General features: G+C 44.0%; 2 protein-coding genes across 2 annotated transcripts in view; one reads left to right on the top strand and one right to left on the bottom strand.

The window, feature by feature from the left end:
- LOC307042564 (uncharacterized protein) overlaps positions 1-23,481 on the top strand; it is a 130,824-nt gene that overhangs the window by 4,890 nt on the left and 102,453 nt on the right. The window lies entirely within an intron of this gene.
- uqcc3 (ubiquinol-cytochrome c reductase complex assembly factor 3) lies at positions 15,004-22,844 on the bottom strand. The gene is made up of 2 exons (XM_079686544.1): positions 22,572-22,844; positions 15,004-15,318 (listed from the first exon to the last, which is right to left on the bottom strand). The coding sequence occupies exons 1-2, from the start codon at positions 22,683-22,685 to the stop codon at positions 15,193-15,195; spliced, it is 240 nt and encodes a 79-aa protein (XP_079542670.1). The 5' UTR covers positions 22,686-22,844; the 3' UTR covers positions 15,004-15,192.

The following is a 23,481-nucleotide window of genomic DNA, read 5'->3' as shown; positions in this document are numbered from 1 at the left end:
AGGACGGCGCCCTACGTTGAGCTCCCCCAGAGAGTATGTCGCCCGCCAGGCCGACCGGGTGCACCAGTGTGCCTTTCAGGCGGCTGCAAATATCATCGCCCTGCTCTCCAACCCGGTGGTGACACTGGTAGAGCGGTCCACCACTGAGGCAGAGGAAATCAGCAAGCGGCACGGCGCTCACTCTGTGCGCGTCCGTCGCTGTCTCCCAGGCGAGGATTTCCGCGTGGGTGACACAGATCCAGCGCTACCTCTGGCTGCAGCAGGCGTCTGTTACGGAGACGGCCAGAAAAGTGCTACTGGACGCTCCAATAAGCCCGTACGGGCTGTTAGGACCACAGTTCCACGCCATGGTGGGGCCATGAAGACGGCCGCGGAACAGGCGGACGGCATTCGCCAACATGGCAGCTGGCTCCAGTCTGCTGAGCGCCCACAGCGGCACCAACGCCAGCAGCAGCCGCGGCGTCCACGCCGGCCACATGAGACCGCAAGCGGAGAGACGCCCACAGCAACCGCCTCGGTGTCAGACTCGCCCTTCGGTGGCTGCAGGGGCTCCGTCCCACGTCTCCGCTCCCCCGCCACCCCAGAGACAGGGTCTCCCGGCGGCGAGTCAAAGGGGAGTGAGGCTCCCCCACTCCTGGTCTGCTCCGCGAGAGCCTCCGAGGAAGCAGAGCCAGGAATTAAGCCGGCTGCCACTAATCTGTTGATTAAGTAGACAGCAGGGCTCCCTGCAGAAGCCTGCGGTTAATAACCTGCAGAGCTCGCGGCATTCCTCCGTCCGAGATACGCCTCCTACACACGGTCATAATAACCCATGAGCGCCGTTATAACGCCTCATGTGGACAGCACTGCACATACCTCCACTCATCCCCTGAGCGTGTACACGCCTCATGATGACAGCCGGAGTGAAACGCAGCGTGTGGAGGCTTCCTCGCAGCCCTTTCGCCTCACGGGCAGCGGCGGCGAGGGCAATGGCGTGGCTCATCACCATGACGACCATTACAGCACATCACAGAGAAGCCAGAACGGGGGAATGAGCAGTATTCCAGGCTGAGTGCCCCCAGCGGCAGCGCCCGCAGCGCCACGCGCCTAGGGCTTACTGCAGATGCCTGCTGGTTTTAACCTATCGGTTAATACATTTCAGAGCGCGCTAATTAAGCTGGCTGCCACTAATCTGTTGATTAGTAGACAGCGGGGCTCGCTGCAGAAGCCTGGTTTTAACCTGTTGGTTAATAAACTACAGAGCTCGCGGCATTCCTCTGTCCGAGATACGCCTCGTACACACGGCCTTAATAAACTCATGAGCGCCGTGGTAACGCCTCATGTGGATGTCACTGCACACACCTCCATCCATCCCCTGAGAATCGGAGTGAGAAGCAGCGTGTGGAGGCCCCCGCGTAGCCCTTTCGGTCCAAGCACACCTTGGGTTGCCTCACGGGCAGCGGCGGCAGGGGCTCTGGCGTGGCTCGTCACCATGACGACCAAAAACACATCTCGAGCACGCGCGCCCGCTCTCAGAGTTTTTCTCAGAGTGGCAGCGCGTGTGTCTGATGGACAGATGGATGAGCAGGCTGATCAGCAGAGGATACGTCCAGCAGTTCGCCTCTCCCCGCCCCACAGTTCAATGGGATACAGGAAACACTCCTGTTATCCCAGAAGCTATCTTGCGCTCCAATCCGAGCTGCTGGAACTCCTGTTGAAAGAGGATATTTCCAGGGTTCCTCAAAAGGAAGAAAATATGGGGTTGATGAGACATCCTCGATCTGTCAGTATTCCACATGCTGACGATCAAACAGGTGCTGGAATGTGTTCACCAGAAAGACTGGTTCACTTCCACCTGAAGGATGCATACTTCCACGTACCCATCATCCCAAAACACAGGAAATTCCTGCGTTTTCTCATTCCAGGGAATATCAGACCAGACAATAGTCTGCCGTTCGGATATTTCCTGGCTCCTCGCATTTTTGTGTAGAGAAGGCTGGAGCCACTACACAGAGGAGGGATGAGAGTGTGGTTTTCTCTGGACGACCTCCTATTTGCTGGCTCGCTCCAGGGAGGAAGTCGCTTTACAGACGGTACATCTCGTATCGCATCTGTCAAAGCCTGGGTTTCATAATAAATTGGAAGAAGAGCTGTCCTCTTCCCTCTCAGACAATCGTTTATCTGGGAGTGGAATTAAACTCAGCCAGCATGAGAGCGCGGCTCTCGCGGCAGCGAGTGGAGGAACTGACAGCTCTCCTCCGGCGTGTCACAACCCACACAGCCTTCTCCGTGACGCAGCTGCTCTGCGTTGGCGTCAGCTGGTCACGTGATGATACCCCTGGGTCTCTTCCAACAGGGGGACTCCAGAGGTGGTTCATTCGCTGCAGAAGCCTGCTGTTTTTAGTCTATTGGTTTATAAACTGCAGAGCTCGCGGAATTCCTCTGTCCCAGATATGCCTCCTACAACGGTCATAATAACCTACCTACGTTATAACGCCTCGTGTGGACAGCATGCACACACCTCTCATCCCCTGGGCTTTTACGCGCCTCATGATGAGAGACGGAGTGAAATGCAGCGTGTGGAAACTCCCTCGCAGCCCTTTTTGCCTCACGAGCAGTGGCGGTGATGGCCTGGCTCGTCACCATGATGACCATTACGGAACATAACAGAGAAGCCTCTCCCCCCCAGCAGTTCCATGGGATACAAGAAACACTCCTGTCATCCCAGGAACAGTGTCTTGCGCGGTTTTTACAAAAACGGGAGAGTCGCCCCGATGCTGTACAATCAATGTGTTGATTTGCACAGACAACAGGCCACGGCTATGGAAGCAGCCTACCTCAATCGCCAGGGAGGAGTACGATCTGCGCAGCTTCTGAACGCAGCCAGGCGGCTGCTGTTCTGGGCGCGCACACACGTTGCTCTCATCAGAGCAATGTATATTCCCTGCGAATTGAACAGAGGGGCTCGCAGAGTGCAGCAGCCGTGTTATGCGAGGAGTACGGAGACTCAGACCTGTGTCACGCGCACTGGCGCCTCAGTGGGATTTGGCTTTGGTGTTACTAAGCAAAGCCCCATTTGAACCTTTAGACCAGGTTCCCCTTAAACTGTTGTCAACCAAAGTAGTATTACTTTTGGCTCTATGCGAAAAGGGTGAGTGATTTGTCTGCTCTCTCTGTGGCTCCGTCATGCCTCCGGATCCAAGGAGATGGCAGTTCAGCTGTTTGACGCCCTAACCCGGCTTTTATGCCAAAGGTCATCACAAGCTCTTTAGAGTCGAGAGTGATCACCTTGGATGGATTCTTTCCCCCTGCTCACAGGTCGGAGGAAGAAGCCGCGTCTCATCTCCTCTGTCCTGTGCACGCGCTGTCCTGCTAGTGGTGCGCACGGCTGCCTTGCGACATTCTCAGCGCCTGTTTGTGCATTATAGAGAGCGCTCGATCGGAAAGCCTCTGTCTTCACAACGGCTGTCACACTGGCTGTGTCACAGGCGTATGTCTCCTCTGGGGTGGATCTCCCGGAGAACATCAATGCGCACTCCACCAGAGGAATGTCCTCCTCCAAGGCTTTGCACGGAGGAATGTCAGTAGAAGACATTTGCACTGCTGCATCTTGGTCTTCCCCCTGTTCATTTATTCAATTGTATTTGAGGGATGTCTCCCATTCCTCTCTGACACACCCTGTACAGAGTGTCTTGTCAGAGTGAGTGACGTCAGGGATCCAGCCGTGCGCTCTCCTGCCTGTCTGCACGCAGAGAGCTGCTGTTCCCCCTCTTTTTATCACTGGGCAAAGTATGACCTTCGTCTCTACTTTTCACAGCGGCAGGTATGTATTGTTCCCAGCCTTCGTCCCCTCATGGAAAATATTCATGTTATGCTACACTGAACAAAAATATCAACGCAACACTTTTGTTTTTGCTCCCATTTTTCATGAGATGAACTCAAAGATCTAAAACATTTTCTATATACACAAAATAACAATTTCTCTCAAATATTGTTCACAAATCTGAAAAAATCTGTGATAGTGAGCACTTCTCCTTTGCCGAGATAATCAATCCCACCTCACAGGTGTGGCATATCAAGATGCTGATTAGACAGAATGATTATTGCACAGGTGTGCCTTAGGCTGGCCACAATAAAAGGCCACTCTGAAACGTGCATTTTTTCGCTTTATTGGGGGGGTCTGAGGGGGTCCGAAAACCAGTCAGTATCTGGTGTGAGGGTTAGGATTAGGGCTAGGGTTAGGGCAGGGGTCGGCAACCCAAAATGTTGAAAGAGCCATATTGGACCAAAAAAAAAAAGAAAAATCTGTCTGGAGCCGCAAAAAATTCAAAGCCTTATATAAGCCTTATAATGAAGGCAACACATGCTGTAAGTGGCTATATTAGCCTACTATCAAAATTATAAGTAGGCTACAAATACATAATGAGCATTCATGATTAAATGTTTATTTTCCCTGCAGCGCATCCTGGAGAGAATGACGCACCACGTGACTACTCTGCTGTACGATGGTGCTTTAAGTTGAACTTCCATTATAATATTAATGTATTATGTTTCGTTGCATTGATGAAATTATAGAAATACAATAAAGAAATCAGATTTTTTATGTCATTTTTATTTTAGGATTCGAAAAAACAACAACAAAATGTGCAACGTGCATAATAGGCCTCCTGTAATTTCAGACCTCCCCATGGAAATAAAATGCAGTCCTTTTCAATCCTCAATAATACAATACAATACAATCCTCTTCTCTTTTCCCCCTTATCTGGGCAACAGACAGAGTGCAATAAAACAGCAGCCTTTTGAAAAGGTAAAGTATATACAATTAAAATAATACAGTTTAAGTTCGATTTCTGTGCATTATCCTCTTCTCTTTAGTTTTCTGCAAATGTGCAAGGGTAAAATGCAGCAGCACCCTCTTCTCTTTTGACACGCACAATACAATGCAGCCATCCTCGGACCTGAGCAACAAAACACAATAATATCCCTGTGTCATTCCAAATATATACTGACAAAAATCAGAAATCACTTTATAAAAACAGCCACTTTGTTACTAAATATGTGCCTATGACAGGATTGTGTTCTTACCCGTTTAATGTGACTTCTGTTTTCGGACATCACTGGACAGCTTCTCAACATCGGGCATGTAAGATGTAACTTTAATCTTCACGCAGGACTGCAAGCTCTCATCTGTGAGGCGGGTGCGGTATTTGGATTTTATGTAGTTCATGTTTGAGAATATCTGCTCGCACAGGTATGTTGATCCAAAGATGGATAATACTCCAAATGCATATTTCTTCATGTTCCTATAACTGTCTGGAAGAGCATTCCATGTTTCAAACACAAGTTTCTCGGGTGTTGGGAGGCTTTCAATTTCGCTCCATTTGTGGCTTTGGGCAAGCTGGGCTTTCTGGCGAGTGACGTCTTCAAGCTCGGCTGTCAGACTTTTGAATTTGGACATCCATAAATCTTTGTCAGCTATATCAGCCATTTCCATTTCAAGGTCAGCTTGATTTACTCCTGGGAATGTGTGCAACAAGGACGGGTCAATCTCCAGGGGTGTGACAGGGAAAGATAGTGTCATTTTTTCCTTTCGGAACTCGCTAAATCTGCTCACAAATGCAGTTTGCATATCAACGATCGCACCTTGTAAATAATCACCGTTGAGTGTGTGATCGTGATGGGCTTCTTTGAACTCTCTCAGGGAGGGGAAGTGAGAGAGCGTGCCTCGCTGTACATCTCTGGCGAATACAGTCAGCTTGCGCTCGAATGACAAAACAGCTTCCAGCATTTGCAGTGCAGTGTTTCCCCGGCCCTGGAGACTTTTATTCAGCATGTTTAGGTGACTTGTCATATCCACCATAAAGTGCAGTTTTTCCAGCCACTCGGTATCTACCAGTTGCGGGTAGTTCAGGTTTTTGCTTTTCAGGAATGTTTTCACATGTTCTAAACAAGCAACAAAGCGACGCAAAACCTCACCCCTGGACAGCCACCGGACTTTGTTGTGTAGCAGGAGATCGGAATATTCGCTGTCAACTTCATCTAGAAATGCACGGAACTGACGGTGGTTTAATGCTTTTACAATTATCTTGTTCACCATCTCGATGACAAGGTTCATCACCTCCATACACTCCGGTGGGAATGTTTGTGCACACAGTGCTTCTTGGTGCAAGATGAAGTGAAATGCAAGCAGATTTCGATCCAACGCTTTCTGTAGTAAAGTCACAAACCCCTTTTGTGATCCTCTCATACTGGGTGCCCCATCTGTAGCCACTGAAATCAGGTGGTTGGTGTTTATTCCATTGTCATTTAAACACTTCAGCACAGCCTCACATATGTCCTCTCCGCGTGTTTGGCCTTTCAGTGGTATTAATTTGATCATTTCTTCTTGCGGCCCATCAGAGTTCACATACCTGCATAACAGCGCTGCCTGTTCAATATCGATCACATCACACGACTCATCACAGGCAATTGAGTATGCTGGAGCTGAATTAATGTCCTTGATTTGCTGATTGGTGATGTTGTCTGCCATTTTAATGGCCCTTTCCTTCACTGTCTTTGCGGAGAGAGGCATGTCTTTAATTTTCTGTATTATCTCGGTTTTGTTTTTGAAGTCTGAAAATAGGTGCTCTGATATTTTAATGAATGAATCCTTCATGTAGTCACCATCTGTGAACGGTTTTCCACGCTTTATTATCTCCCGGGTTGCAACAAAACTAGCAGCAGTAGTGGAGTTTGGAGATGCAATCCACTTCTTAAATCTATCTTTGCGCTCCTCTAATTTCTCCAGAAGTAATGCAATCGCACTTTTTCTCTCACTCCCAACTGGGTACTCGGCTGCAAATGTAGCATGCCTTCCATGGAAATGTCTTTCCACGTTACTCTTTTTGTTATTTGACAATTTCTCATTACAAAGCAAACATACAGGCAATCCTTCCGCATTGGCAATGAAAGCAAATGATTCGGTCCAAGAACTGTTGAATCCTCTGTTCTCCTCAGCTATCTTTCTCTTGTTCCCTTTGGGATCCATGGCCCATGACACACCCGCCGGTTTGTTAGCAACAGTTAGCACCTCGGAGTTACGCGGTTAAATTACGCGGTTAAAACACGCGCAACCTGAGGCGGAGTTCCCTCCCCATCGATGACGTGAGGCGGAGTCCCCTCCCACTCCTCCGTCGCGAATATCCAGTCTAGCCCTGACCCTGGCACTACGCCGAGCTGAAACGTGTGTCGCAGGCTATGACGTAAATCTTCGTTGACAGAAATGTTAAATTAAATTAAATATTTATTATACACATTTTTACAGCATTGGATAATAAATTATATTAAAACAAAAAATATATTCACACCATCTTTTTCCATTTTCATATTTTTGAAAAAGCTCCAGAGAGCCACTAGGGCGGCGCTAAAGAGCCGCATGCGGCTCTAGAGCCGCGGGTTGCCGACCCCTGGGTTAGGGTAATGTTGAAGACACTACACTACCCATAATCCTCAGCTATAATACACAGCAACATGTAAAACATGCAATGTATTGTTACTTTGTAATTCTACTCCACTACAATTCAGAGGTTAACCTGGTATTTTCACTCCACTACATTTATTCTACTTTGCAGATTCTGATTAATGATGTGAAATATAAACAACCCTTAAATCAGACTTTAGTTACACCTGAGTAAAATTCAGGGAAAGGTGATTGTCAAGTGCCGACAATCAGGAGAGATATTTGATAGTTGGTGCTTGAGAAGACTAAAAATGTATCTGCAGATCCCTATAAAGCATATTCATTACTCATTATTCTCTAATCGTTCATTAAGGACTGTATGAAATGGCTATTTTGCACATCCCTTTCAAGATGTTTCGACATTGCTATACTGCTATCGATATTATTTCTGTTATGTTGTGTAACTGTTTAATGGCATTATCTTTATTGCTACCCCCTTCCCCGTCAATGTATAGTGTTGGTCCACAGCGCAAACGTATTAGTTTAACAAAATCCGCATCTAAAATGGTGGCATAGATACGTTGTTTTCCCCATCTCACATCTCACATCACATCGTCATAAACAAATACCGGAAACAGACGTAGGCAAGATCCTCAGCTCGGTGATTGGATGGTTTAGACGCAATGCACGTTGGGAAATGGTGTTTATGCGATGTGAAATCTGAAAACATTTTTTTTAAATAAAACAATACTTTATTCCAAATGTGCTTGCTTTTCTCTTTGAAAGTCATCACATAACGGCATTGTAATACACGGTTCGGCTGCATTAAATATTACATTTCTGCCGTAGTTCTCTATTTATAGAACCCTGATGAGAAGACTTCTAGACAAACAGGAAGAGCTGCCGCCAAAACTGAATACGTGACGTGAATCATAAATATATCATCAATTAAACAACATCTTACATTTCTGTAGATTCATTTTCTTTTCGCCGGATGTGCTTTGCCGTGTGAAGACGTGCGTGCGGGAGCTCCGTGTAAAAGTCGTCAATAATTTTTAACATCGACACATTTCTATCAACTGGGAGGGTTGGACGCATAACGTTTGGTTTTGGGAGCTGAGAGGTGAATTTTTGGTGCAGTTTGGGACCGAAGATGACTTCTCGTTCGGCCCGAGCGGGGCGAGAGAGACAACGCATGGCGGGCAGCAGCACCAACAGGGCCTCCTCAGCTAGCAGTGACGCAGCTAGCCCACTACGTGCTAACGCTGAAATACCTCCGTGGGCTAAGGACATGATGTCGGAGATTAAAAAAGCCAACGACGGAATAACTAAATACAGAGAAGAGACAAAGACCGAGATCACAAGGTATAAAGAAGAAATAGAAAAGGGAAGAAGAGAAATGATGGCCGAGATGCAAAAGTGGACTAAGAGTTTGGAGGAGAGCGCCGAGGCCCGGTTTGAGCTGCTGCGGGGAGAGGTGAAGCTGATTGGTGATAAAACTAGCAGTCTGGCAAACAGGATGAACGAACGGGGAAAAGAGGTGGATGCAACGTTAAATGAACAATCTGACGCTTTAACAGACATGGAGACGAGACTGAAAGAAATGGAGAAGGAGCTGCTGAAGCAGAAGGGACGAAATGAAGACCTCGAGGCACGCTCACGGCGCAATAACATCCGGGTCGTGGGGGTCAGAGAAGGAGCCGAGGCAGGCAAGAAGCCGTCAGAGTTTATGGCTGGTTTACTGGAGGAAAAGTTGGGACTAGCAGCAACACCGACGCTGGACCTAGCACACCGGGCCCTCGGAGCGAGGCGAGACGGGAATTTAGGACCACCGAGAGCCTTCGTAGTGAGGTGCCATTACTACACAGAGAAAGAGGAGATACTGAGGAAGGCGAGGGAAATGGAGAGAACACCCGAGGGTCGGAGCGGAAACATTCACATCTTCCCAGACTTCACCCAGGAGGTAAACAACAAGAGGACGGCCTTCAGAGAAGCGAGAGGCCTCCTGCGGTCCTGCACGGGGGTCAGATACGGGTTGCGATACCCGGCAACCCTGGTGATCACGCCAGAAGGAGGACAAACAAAGACCTTTGAGAATCCGAAAAACGCTGTGGATTATATCAGAAAGGAACTGAGCCCCGGGTGAAACAATGGACTGCCTTGATTCCGGCTAAGGACCGACCTCCAGTCATTATTCAGAGCTCCGTTGTTGCTGTGGGGGGATCGGGGACCTGGCCGCCAGCATATATATGGTTTGTACCTTATGGAGCTGGCCTCCAGTAGTTATTCAGGGCTGTGTTGTTACTGTGTGTAGTTAGGAGACCTGGTCTCCAGTAGTTGTTCAAAGCATATTTTTATAAACCTAATTCTTTTTGGGAGCTACTGTTGCCCTCCCTCATATTACTGTTGTACGCTATTCAAGGTTTAAGGGACTATTGATCCTCGCTGCCACTGTTGCATACCTTCTATGGTATTACTGTTTATTTTTATTTCATTACTGTGCCTTATTCAGGGTCTCATTGTTCGAGCCCCCCCCTCCCTCGTTTGTTTTTCTTTTCCCATTAGGGGATTGAGTCAAAAGGGTGATGTTATGATTCTGATAATGTGAAATACACGGAGCCGCACACGGTTAGCTCGATGTGCAGGAGATGGTGGACCGGTTGGACACAGCAGTGCTCGCTGAAGAGCATTGTATTTATGATTATATATGTTATGTGTTATATGTTGATTGTATCTGTGTGGGTGATCCCCCCCCCCCCCCCCCTTCCTTCCCAGTCCCCCTCTTTTTTCTTTTTCTTTTGCTGCCAAGACTTCAAGGTGCTATCCGGATGATGGGTACCATAGGGGTGCAATGGTGACATTGGGCTACAGTCTCCTGATATGTCACCAATCATGGATCCAAGCAGAATGGACACAAAACTGATGAGCTGGAACGTGAGGGCGATCAATAAGCCAGCGAAACGGAGTAAGGTATTTTCACATTTGAGAGACCAGGGCGTAGGGATAGTTTATTTACAGGAGACACATTTGTTGAATAAGGACCACCTTAAGCTCTGTAGGGGGGGATTTACTCAGGTCTATCATACAAACTTCAATGGTAAGAGCCGGGGAGTGGCCATCCTTATACACAGGAATGTACAATTTATAGAAACAACCACTATAAGAGATAAGCATGGCCGGTATATTATTGTGGTTGGAAAACTGTTCAACATCCCGGTGGTGTTGGCAAATTTATATGCTCCCAATTGGGATAATGTTCAATTTTTTAAGGACCTATTTTCATTATTACCTAATTTGGATACCCATAATCTGATTCTAGGAGGTGACTTAAACTGTGTCCTCGATTCAACTCTGGACCGCTCTAGCCCAACATCCAAGGTATTAAGTAATTCAGCACAATGCATTAATTCTTTTTGCGAGGTATATGGTATGTTTGATCCATGGAGATTCGTAAATCCAACCTCCAGGCAGTACTCTTTTTACTCTCCACCACATCGGACATATACTAGAATTGATTACTTCTTATTAGATAATAAACTGACCTCTATGGTAATGCATATAGAATACTCTGGTATTGTAATATCCGACCACAGCCCAGTCATATTGAGACTTCACTTTCCTGAAAACACGCCACCTCAGAGAATGTGGCGTCTTAATAACAGGCTATTGGCAGATGACGATTTTACAAAATTCATAAATTCGCAAATAGACTTTTTCTTAGAGCTTAATGATACCCCTGACATAAGTAGTGGCATTTTGTGGGAATCCTTAAAAGTGTATATACGAGGGCAAATAATTTCATTTAATGCTGGTGACAGGAAGAGAAAGATGAAACGTATTACAGAATTAACTAGGGCAATAAAAGAAGTCGACCTGGTAAACTCTACAGCTCCCTCTGAGGAGCTACATAGAAAGCGGATCTTGCTACAAACTGAATATGATGTCTTAACGAATCAACGCGAGGTGGATCTATATCTTAGGTCCAGACAGGATCTCTATGAGCATGGTGAGCGTGCGGGTAAGCTCCTGAGCCACCAGCTGAAGCAATCAGCGGCTGCTGGCATGATAGTGGAGATAGGTGATAATCAAGGTAACAAAATTATTGATCAGAAAGGTATTAACAACCAATTTAAGTCTTTTTATAAGGATCTGTATACCTCAGAAATAAATGACAACGAGCGAGTGAAGAACTTCTTTGAGAATCTAGAAATGCCATCCATAAAGAGGGCAGAAAGGGATAGATTAGAGGGACCTCTGACTACGAGGGAGATAGAGAAGGCAATTCGGAATATGAAGACGGGTAAAGCGCCGGGCCCAGATGGGTTCCCAAGTGAATTTTATAAGACATTTGCGCCTAAACTTGTACCCCTACTCTGTAAAGTATATGAAGAGGCCCTTGAAAAGAATACTTTACCTCAAACAATGTCACAGGCTATGATCTCCGTGCTCCTTAAGAAGAATAAAGATCCGCTTAAATGCGAATCGTACCGCCCAGTGAGTTTACTTGGTTGTGACTATAAGATATTGACCAAAGTACTGGCAGCTAGGATTGAGCCTGTGGCAAGTGGGATAATACATCCTGATCAGACAGGGTTCGTGGCTGGTAGACAACTCTCCAGTAATCTCCGTCGCCTTTTCAACGTGATATACACTGGGGATGACAACATTGAGCCTGAGATTGTATTATCCCTAGATGCTCACAAAGCCTTTGATAGAATAGAGTATTTTTACCTGTTCACGGCTCTCGAGAAGTTTGGATTTGGTCCTAAATTCCTTTCATGGATACAGATAATATATGCAAGCCCCCAGGCTATGGTAAGAACGAACAATGTGATATCTGAATTCTTTCCCCTGTTTCGGGGAACAAGGCAGGGGTGCCCTTTGTCACCCCTGCTCTTCGATATGGCAATTGAGCCCCTTGCAATAATGCTGAGGAGTGCTGTTGGACTTGGGGGAATACGCAGGGGGATGCAAAGCCATAAGCTTTCGCTATACGCTGATGACCTCCTCCTTTTCCTGTCAAACCCTATCATAAGCGTCCCAGTGGCTCTGGATATTATTGACGGCTTCGGGAAGGTCTCAGGGTACAAAATTAATCTAGAGAAAAGTGTCCTTTTCCCAATTAATAAGCAGGCGAGGAGACTGTCATTTCAGGCCTATCCTTTCACAACACATAAAGATAAGTTTACCTACTTAGGTATTAATGTAACAAGTAAATACAAAGATCTATTTAATCATAACTTTAAGATAACACTGGATAAGGCAAAATTAGACATGGAACGATGGTCAACTCTCCCCCTATCATTAGCAGGGAAGATAAATTCTGTTAAAATGAATATAATGCCACGGTTCCTTTATTTGTTTCAGACGATTCCGGCTTTCATTCCTAAATCATTTTTTAAGGAACTGAATAAATGTACATCCACCTTCATCTGGAATAAAACGGTCCCCCGGATAAGAAGAGAGTTCCTTGAGAGACAGAGGGAAGAGGGAGGCCTGGCTCTACCAAATTATATGCACTATTATTGGGCCGCCAATATACATAAGTTGTTGTTTTGGGTCTCGCAGCTAGACGATGATGAAACCCCAGTGTGGGTACATATGGAAAGATATGCATCTAGCCCAGTGTCCCTGCACTCCCTGGTCTGTGCTCCTCTGCCTTTAAGCAAACACCTTTACACTAATAACCCTGTTGTACATGATTCTATTAAGATATGGATCCAGTTCAGAACACATTTTAAAAACAGAAACGCCCTCCTATCTGCTCCCGTTTATGGCAATCATTTGTTTACCCCGGCAGTTGGGGGAGCAGCGTTTAGAGAATGGCATAGAGCTGGGGTGGAATGTGTTAGAAATCTTTTTAAAGATGGGATATTTATGTCGGCTGCTCAACTGGAGAAGGAGTATGGCATTTCCTCAAAGACTAATTACCTCAGATTTTTTCAGGTTCGAGAATTTGTTAAAAAAACATTCTCTTCATCCCTCGTTCTCCCACAGAGTGGATGGATTGATGAGCTATTGGATACGAACCCGACCTTTAAAGGGGTGGTTTCCAGGATTTATGTCAATATCCAGAGGGTGGCTTCCCCATCCCTTGATCTCATAAAAAGGAAATGGGAGGAGGAATTGGAGTTGGACATATCAGAGGTGGACTGGGGTAGGGCAGTGGATCTAATACATTCTTCTTCCATATATGTTAGACATGGATTAATACAGTTTAAAGTGTTACACAGACTTCATTTCTCAAGGGACAAACTGGCAAGAATCTAACAGGGGACTGATCCGACTTGCCCTAGATGTAAACAGGTGCCAGCTAATTTATGCCACATGTTCTGGTCTTGTCCCAGGCTGAAAGATTTTTGGACCAAAATCTTTACAGCCTTCTCATCTATTTATAATAAAAATATAGAGCCTGGCCCTCTGACAGCCATCTTTGGTGTGGCACCAGAGGAAGCAGGACTAACAACTGCTCAGAAGAAAGCAATGGCATTCTCGTTATTGTTGGCCAGGAGGTTGATTTTATTTAACTGGATAAAGACAACACCACCATCTCATAAACGATGGATAGAGGAGGTAATGACACATCTTAAACTGGAGCACCTTAGATTTACATTGCAGGGCAACACTAAGAAGTTTTATAAGGTCTGGCAGCCTTTTATCGCCCATCTTGAACGGGAGCTTTCATCTGCTTCAACATAACTGGCAGCACCCCCCCACCCCCCACCCCCTCACCCCTCATTTATTTTTATTTTTTTTTTTTTATTTTATTTTATTCTGTCGGACATTGTTGTTTATTTATGCATTTTAACCTAAGAATGCCTGTCTTGTTATTGTTCCTTTAGTTTAGACCTGTATTTAGGTGAGTATGTGATGTGTATTTTGAGTCTTGTTATTTTGTGTTGTACTGGATGTGTGTTTGTATACAAAAATCAATAAAAACACTTTGATTACATTTCTTTTCAAACAATACATCTCCTTGCAGTATCAGCACTAATTTGGCTGACTTTTATATTTGATCCAATTGGTAGATAGGCTGTATTTACACCATAACTGTGCACAGCTGATATAAAGGGACACCTAGTGGTTAAAGCACGTTATTGAATTTTATTATTTTCATCATTAGATATTAATAGGATCCCTTATGGTGTGGCAGATATTTAAGTAAGCCTTCTTAATGCGAATGTTATAATAGTCAGATTGCTCTGAAGATGGGAGGTGATATTCTATTAATGTTCACGTTCACACAGTCAGTGATTTTTGCCGGCCGTCTTTCCTGCAACGGCAGTTTTCCTGTATTTCCTTTCTCCTGTAATATGACTTGATAGCTTTAAACTCCGGACACGGAGCTCTGATTGGTCAGCAGGCAGTGCTTTCACTGAGTTTATCTCTTATCCTGGAACCTAACCTGCTCCGGACCAGGCTAGCCGTTCAGCATAAGTTACCATGGAGATCTAGCCCGCTAAAAAGAGAACCAGCGTCGTAGGACTGGAAACCCAGAGTTTCCCCCGAAGTTAGCTCGCTAAGCGAAAATACGGCTTCGTAGTACAGGCCTCTGGTAACAGGCTAACTTACAACAAGATTGAAAATATGTTGTTTGGATAGTTTTAATATATATTTTTAACATCCAACAGTATAAAGTTGTCACAGACAATGAAGCAATAGAGCTGAACAATAGACAGCAATTTCCCCTGGAATAAATAAAGTCCATCTGTTTCTGCTCAGGATAAGGCCCTGCATGACAGTAGCATTTTCTACAGAGGGACTTTCCAACAGGTTCACTTCCCTCCGACCCCTCGTGATAAGTTTTCGTTGCACTCAGAAGCCTCCTTCAGTGTCTGCATCACCAGAGCGGTCCTCTTCCTCGTCTCGTCCATCGTTTGTGAGCTGTATTCAGGCAGATTCTGATGGGCGGTAAAGCACAAGGCAGATAAATGGAATTAATAAGTGTATTTCACCACATAAAAATATCTCTTCACACTCGCATATCTACCCTGATCATTATCCATCACACATCCTCTGTTTTATTTATTTGATTTTGTATATACTGCATTGTCTTGTTTATGTTTCTTATGATGGTGTTATGTATTGTGTATCTTGTTTTTTGTGTGCTTGTCCGGCGAGCTTGAGAGCCTTGAAAGGCGCCTATATAAAATAAATAAATAATTATTATTTATTATTACATAAAGAGAATGTTGAAAAACAATGTTCTCCCAAAAATGTTTTGCATAAATACTTTCACCTTAAAGGTGGAGTAGGTAATTTTGGAGAAACCAGCTCGAGTGCGCTAGAATTTCAAAATACACAACCGGAAAAAATCTGCCACTTCCTTACAGAGCCCCTCCTCCAACACACACAAACGTGCACATGACCAATGAGGGCATGAGATAAGTTTGTGCACAGATGGAAGGCTGACAGGCAGGTAGGCCATCCAGTTATTTTAGCCGGGCCGGCTAAAATGTACAGTGGCCCTGAAGTGCAAGACACCATAGCATTTCAGAAAACACAACAGCTTTTCAGAAAACACCACAGCATTTCACATTGGATAGAAAGGGTATTCCTTTTTGTTCACATTATATATGCTTCCTTTAGGCAATATTATAAGGAATCATTGTGTACATTTTCATTGTTAGGCGGATGATACTCAACTATATTTATCAATCAAGCCTGATGAAATTAATCATCTAAATAAAATTCAAGACTGCCTCAAGGGCTTAAAAAAGTGGATGACCTTAAACTTATTGTACTCGTCCCAAAGAATCTACGAAACAAACTATCTAAAGATATATTAACTGTGGATGGCGTTCATTTGGCCCCCAGTGAGACTGTAAGGAATCTTGGTGTTGTATTTGATCAGGATTTATCCTTTAACGCCCACATAAAATCAATCTCAAGGACCGCCTACTTCCATCGACATAACATTGCAAAAATCAGACATATCTTGCCTCAAAACGATGCAGAGAAACTAGTCCATGCATTTGTTACTTCAAGGCTGGATTATTGTAACTCTTTGTTATCAGGGTGTACCAAGAAGTCAGTCAAGTCGCTTCAGCTGATTCAAAATGCTGCAGCTCGTGTACTAACTAGAGTTAGGAAAAGGGACCACATGACTCCTGTTCTGGCTGCCTTACACTGGCTGCCTATAGAACACAGGATATAATTTTAAATTCTTCTTCTCGCCTACAAAGCCCTTAATGGGCAGGCGCCATCTTACCTTAAATAACTCATTATACCCTACTGTCCTACTAGGGCATTGCGTTCCAAGAATGCACAGTTGTTGGTTGTTCCTAGAGTCTCTAAAAGTACAATGGGAGCCAGAGCCTTTTCTTATCAAGCTCAACATTTGTGGAATCAGCTTCCAGTTTGTGTTCGGGCGGCAGACACCCTATCAGAGGCGCGGGAAGGTATTTTGAGTGGGGGTGCTGAGGTGCTGGACTCCAGTGAACACTATTACGGGCACTATACAGCACGCACAAAAAAACTCCCCAGACGCAAACACACAGTAAACCCGCGACTGTTACAATGAAGGCTCGATAATCAGCTCACGGCATATAGGCAGGGGTAAAGTGCTATTTTTTATGAGTGGGGAGCGGACCTCACCTCCTCTAGGGGGGTCCGGGGGGATGCTCCCCCGGGAAGATTTTTTTTAAATATTGAAGTTAAAAGCATCAATCTGGTGCACTTTGAGAGCAACATTAAGAGATCTATGGATACATCTCTCAACACCCAGATGAAACGCAACTGTAAGCAGATGTTCTTTTTCTTTATGGATATTTTACAAATCACTCCCCTTTCAAACTGTATTCTTGTTTTACTGCCATATAGTATTTCATAACTGTTTTTCCTTTATTCTCTTTTTTTTTATAACTATAATGATCATATGAAGGTGTGCCGCGGAAATAATCTTTTGAATAATTTTTGACCAAACCGTTTGAGACCCACTGAGATAACTTAGACTAAAGTTAACTATCTAAACACTCAGAGAGTCCTTTAGCTCACCTGAGCCTCTCAGTCTGAGAGGAGAGCTCTCCTCCAGCTTGTTGTGGAACAAACAGCTCCGTATGTCCGTTAGTGCAGCTAGCTAACCTGATACTAACAACACGGTCCCTGCTGCTGGCACCGGTCCCTCTCTCTCTCCCCCTCTCTCACACACACTAAATGCGCTATTTCCGCACACACACAGAGCCGCGAGCTTGAATGACACAAGCACACTTTTATTTCCATGCAAATCTCTGATTGGTCTGGTGTCTTGCCTCTGTTGCATTCCCTGAACACGGGAAATTACAGTCCTGCCGTCCTTTCTAGTGTCTTGATGAGGTTCACGTAAAGCAAGGTTAATGTATTCTATTATTGAGGTAGAATTGTCCGGGGCTCCAGAAAAAACATTCGGGGCAGGCCAAAATATTATTTTACCAACAATGTGGAATTTATTGGCTACATATTACACAGATTATGCACAGCGGGAGCAGCAATAACCGTCAAATAATAATTCAGACAGGGGAGCTCCGCACCCCCTGCCTGCCGCTAGGGGGTGCTGCAGCGCCCTCAGCACCCCCCTTCCCGCGCCCATGCACCCTATCCGTTTTTAAGAGTGCGCTTAAGACCTTCCTTTTTGATTAGGGGTGCACCGAATGGGAAATTCTTGGCCGAAACCGATACCGAAAATAGGAAACAGTTGGCCGAAAACCGAATGCCGAAAGGCCGAAAATGATTAATAGAAATATATATATATATATATATATATATATATTTTTTTTTTTTTTTTTTTACCAATGTTGTTCAGCTACCTGATTATGGAAAAAGACATGATTATGGCAAAACTTAACTTAAATAATAATCACTATTATGGGTCCATAAAACGTTTATTCAGCACTTTTGAATGCATACAGTACATTAATTCCAAGTCAAGTGCATTTTCTCTTCTCTGTAGGATAACTACAACAAAGTGCATTCAGAATAAAGCCAAGGTGCTTTAAAACTGCATAAACATCTCGGCCAGTAGGCCTACAAAAAAATAGTGTAAATAAAGACTGTAACAGCCAGGCCTTCAACAACAACAAATGCACCTATAAGTGCATGCATACAAATGTGCAAACTGGATCAATCCAAATGAATGTAACTATTTACAAATGAAATTACAATTCAATTTCAAGAATCTGTAAATAAGACTGTCTGTCCTCATAAGCAAAGTAGTAAACTTTGTATAAAGATACATAAAGTGAAAACTGGATACAAAATCCACTATCAATTACAAATTAAATTACAATTTCAAGAATCTGCAAATAAGGTGGTCTGTCCTCATGAGCAATGTAAACAACATTGTATCATTTAGATACCGAAAGTACAATATATTGAACACTGTGCTGCTTTCATTTCCCACTAATGATAACCTGAGATGGTGAATTATAACTCACAATGAAAATTGTTCAGGAAAGTGGGTATAGAGTAGACATGTAGAACTAGATAAGCTTAGGATAAGCCAGCCTTGTCTACTTATTAAGGAAAAGTGGGAGGTTCTTTTTAATGAACAGTAGCTTCTCTGCTTTATCAGCCATAAGTCTGTTCCTCTTCTCATCAAGCACATGAGAGGCAGCGCTGAACAGTCTCTCGCTGTCAGTGCTTGTGATTTGATCTTACTCCGCATATTTGTCCGGGTGTTTTGATTTCAAGTGGTGGAGTAATCCCGAAGTGGTGAAAGTCTTTGCAGTTACACCCCCTCGAGAAATGTCAGCTGAACACATTTTACAAATCGCAATCCGCGCCTCTTTCGCTGATATTTTTAAATATCTCCAAGCGCCAAACATGTTGGCTGTGAGCCAGCCGCGAGCATGGTCGCGCGCCGTGCTTGTCGCCGCGTTTTGATTACGTCATCACGTTAGCTCACCAACGTAACCCTGTTCTCTGACATTCGGTGAAAGCCGAAAGGGCCTTTTTAACCATTTTCGGCCGATAATTTTCGGCGGCCGAATATTCGGTGCATCCCTATTTTTGATAAAGCTTATAGTTAGGGCTGATTAGATTCAGCCCCTAGTTTTGCTGCTATAGACTTAGACTGTCGGGGGACACCTTACTTCTTCCTTCTCTCTGTCTATACCTGTGTACTCTCATGTTCCGATTAACCCAGCTTCCCCAAATTTCTTTCTTTTTGGTGTCTATCTACGCGGGGATCCTGAGTCGTGGCTGATCCTGTTGCTGTGGTCCTGAGTCCTGGATCGCGAGCCCTGGATCTTGAGTCGTGGCTTTGCCTGTTGCTGTGGTCCTGGATCATGAGTCCTGGATGGATATCCTCGTGGATTCATCTTCTTATTATAGACACATGCATTTCCAAACATTTGGTCTAACTATGTTGCAAATGTATTATCCTTTCAATTTACACACGGCATCTATTGCACGTCTGTCCGTCCTGGGAGAGGGATCCCTCCTCTGTTGCTCTCCCTGAGGTTTCTCCCATGTTCCCCTTTAAACTGTAGGTTTTCTCCAGAAGTTTTTCCTTGTACAATGTGAGGGTCTAAGGACAGAGGGTGTCGTATTGCCATACTGATATTCTGTACATACTGTGAAGTCCACTGAGACAAATGTAACATTTGTAATATTGGGCTATAGAGGGGGCGGGGTGTATCTCCATGTCAATTCTATGGGAGATACAAACTACAACAACATGAACATATTTTACCAAAAATGTTTAAAAAATGATGCCGAAGTAACTACATACTGATACCGGTTAGTAAAAACCATGAACTAATGCTGTGACAAGTGTGCAGGCAAGACGACAGGCGAAAACCTTTTAAAATACGTGTTTTCTGAATGGAATCGGATCGATCAGGCTAAACTAACCTGTAGCTGCTCCGTCCAAACTCACAACAATGTCATATAGGCATAAATAAAGCAGCGACTGTATTCGCCATGACATAGACAGTCTGTGGTTTGTACTTGTTTAACTTTTGTCCAAAGTCTGAACAGATATGAGGAGCTGTGAGCTCTGTGTGCTAACAGCCAGCGCCATATAGAGAGAATTATATTATTTATTATTATTATTCTATTATATGGCTCTGCCAACAGCTAACAGCTGATGTGTTGGGACATGTTAAGCTGTCGGGTGCTGACCAATCACGAAGCGTCATTTCTTGACTGGCAGCAAAAACAACCAATCACAGCAGTGCTTCTCTGGCTGGCTCTGTCCAATCACAAACAAGAAGTGTTCTCCCTAAAGGAATACCCTTTCCGTCCAATGTGAAATGCTGTGGTGTTTTTCTGAAATGCTGTGGTGTTTTCTGAAATGCTGTTGTGTTTTCTGAAATGCTGTAGCGTTTTGTGAAAAGCTGTAGTGTTTTGTGAAATTCTGTAGCGTTTTGTGAAATGCTGTAGCGTTTTGTAAAATGCTGTAGCGTTTTTTTAAATGCTGTAGCGTTTTGTGAAATGCTGTGGCGTTTTGTGAAATGCTGTGGCGTTTTGTGAAATGCTGTAGCGTTTTCTGAAATGCTGTGGCGTTTTCTGAAATGCTGTGGCGTTTTCTGGAATAATGTAGCGTTTTCTGAAATGATGTAGCGTTTTCTGAAATGCTGTGGCGTTTTCTGAAATGCTGTGACGTTTTCTGAAATGCTGTAGCGTTTTCTGAAATGCTGTTGTGTTTTCTGAAATGCTGCGGCGTTTTCTGGAAAAGCTGTGGCGTTTTCTGAAATGCTGTAGTGTTCTCTGAAATGCTGTGACGTTTTCTGAAATGCTGTGGCGTTTTTTCTGAAATGCTGTGGCGTTTGTGAAATGCTGTAGCGTTTTCTGAAATGCTGTAGCGTTTTCTGAAATGCTGTGGCGTTTTCTGAAACGATGTGGCATTTTCTGAAATGCTGTAGCGTTTTCTGAAATGCTGTTGCGTTTTGTGAAATGCTGTTGCGTTTTGTGAAATGCTGTAGCGTTTTCTGAAATGCTGTAGCGTTTTCTGAAATGCTGTGGCGTTTTCTGAAACGATGTGGCATTTTCTGAAATGCTGTGGCGTTTTCTGAAATGCTGTGGCGTTTTGTGAAATGCTGTTGCGTTTTGTGAAATGCTGTAGCGTTTTCTGAAATGCTGTAGCGTTTTCTGAAAAGCTGTTGTGTTTTCTGAAATGCTGTAGCGTTTTCTGAAATGCTGTAGCGTTTTGTGAAATGCTGTGGCGTTTTCTGAAATGCTGTGGTATTTTGTGAAATGCTGTAGTGTTTTGCGAAATGCTGTAGTGTTTTGTGAAATGGTGTGGTGCACTTCAGGGCCACCGTAAAAATGATTGGTCTTGTTTTTTACAGCGCTACGGCTTCCACAGATTATATTTTTTTATGTATTTATTGTCAAAGCATTTCATTTATTCATTGCTATCGGGATGTTAAGAGCATTCTATGGAATATAACAAAAAGTGTATCTGAAATAAATTACATACCCCACCTTTAAATGTATTGTTGCCAAAACGTTAACGAGTCAAATCACACATGCAGTTTTATGATCCTTTTATGTAATGAAAGCATATTTTAGTCGTGCTGGTTTTTAATATTTGTCGACAATTTTGTTTGACCTTTGATCCCAAATAAGGTTTATCGGCGACTAGGATTTAACATAGAATTTATTTGGTATGTTGAAGAACAACAATAATACACGTAGTTGATGTAATTATTTCATAAGCACAGTGATTATTAATTACATAATATGCATATTAATTTGAAGTCCCCTAGCAGGCAACTGTTTAAAGCACAGGGATAAAAGCATACAAAATAGGATACAATTTTTTTTTTTTAAAGTTTGCACATAAAGACAGAATCTGCATGGAGAGCCAACCATCCACAGACAGTACACCCAACACAGTAGGATGCCTGCTAAGATAAACAAAGCGTGTTTACTGCTTTTTCCATACTTTTTCATTTTTTTATTATTTTTAAATGTATATGCATTTTTATTTTATTTTTTCTCTGAGTCCAATCTTAGCTCTAGTGATTTTTACATAGGCCTCCATATAGATATTTCAGTGTCATCCTACGATATATTACATTTACAGTAGGAAACTATAATTGAATGTGAGCTTCTAAAAAATAAAAGCAACTGTTGTGCTTGATACACAAAGTGGTGCATTTTTTTTTATCTTAGTTGAGTTTCACTTAGTAGGCTAGTGTATACAGTGAATGCTGATCAGCTGATTCACCTTGACCATCTCTCTGCGCCTCTCTTCTCCGGGAGAGATTATCGACCACATCCCGTAGCCGAGCCCGATGGCAGCGATCATGCCGCTGGAGGCGAGCAGGGTCCGGATACTCATCCTGGAGACACAGGGCGGCTGGTTCTGTGTCTGGTTCAGGGCTGACAGTCTCTCGCAGATTGTAGTCAGAGTAGTTCGGTAACGTCGGACACAGCAGCAGCAGCAGCAGCAGTGCAGGCTTCTTCTTCTTCTTCTTCTTCTTTTCTTTAAAGGCGAATCGCTTCCACTTGGAGCATATATCGCCACCTACTGTTGAGTTATTACATGTTCATATTAAATCCTTATCCTCAGACCAGTGCTTTTGAGGAATTTGAAGATCAGCTTGTTTGCTTCATTTCTTGATTTACTTTCATATATTGCCTTGAAATCCATGTCCTTGATGTTGAGTTGTTCCAGTGCAGTTTTCAGAATGAATCTTTGTCTGTTATAATCCGGGCAGCTAAAACATACATGATGTATTGTCTCTGGTTGTTGGCAACCATCACAATTGCCATTTGGATGTTTTCCAATCAGATGCAGTGATGAGTTTAGTCCAGAGTGTCCCAATTTTATCCTGCTGTTAATGCTCTGTTCTCTTCTACTACTCCCCCACGTGCTTCCTGTTCCTACTTCCCTTTGTATCTGATATAAATGTCTTCCTTTGGTGTTACTGTCCCATAGTTTTTGCCATTGTTACTTGATAACCACTTTTGTAAAAGATTTGACTTCTGCTCTACTGATGGGTACCATAATATCGATCTGGTTTGCTTTCAAACCACATTTTGCCAGTTGATCCACTACTTCATTCCCTCTAATACCCACATGCGCTGGAACCCACACAAATTGAACAACAATTCCCAGATGAACTAACCTAAAC

This window comes from Notothenia rossii (genome assembly GCF_949606895.1).
Source record: "Notothenia rossii genome assembly, chromosome: 6".
Lineage (NCBI taxonomy): Eukaryota > Metazoa > Chordata > Actinopteri > Perciformes > Nototheniidae > Notothenia > Notothenia rossii.
This window is presented reverse-complemented; position numbering and strand designations above follow the sequence as displayed.

What these genes read in the sequence shown, in the direction of transcription:
- uqcc3 (XM_079686544.1), bottom strand. Translation starts at nt 22,685, where the DNA reads ATGAGTATCCGGACCCTGCTCGCCTCCAGCGGCATGATCGCTGCCATC. An exon ending in GGCGCAGAGAGATGGTCAAG is followed by an intron (nt 15,319 to 22,571) that starts GTGAATCAGCTG and finishes ACCGCCCATCAG; the next exon opens with AATCTGCCTGAATACAGCTC.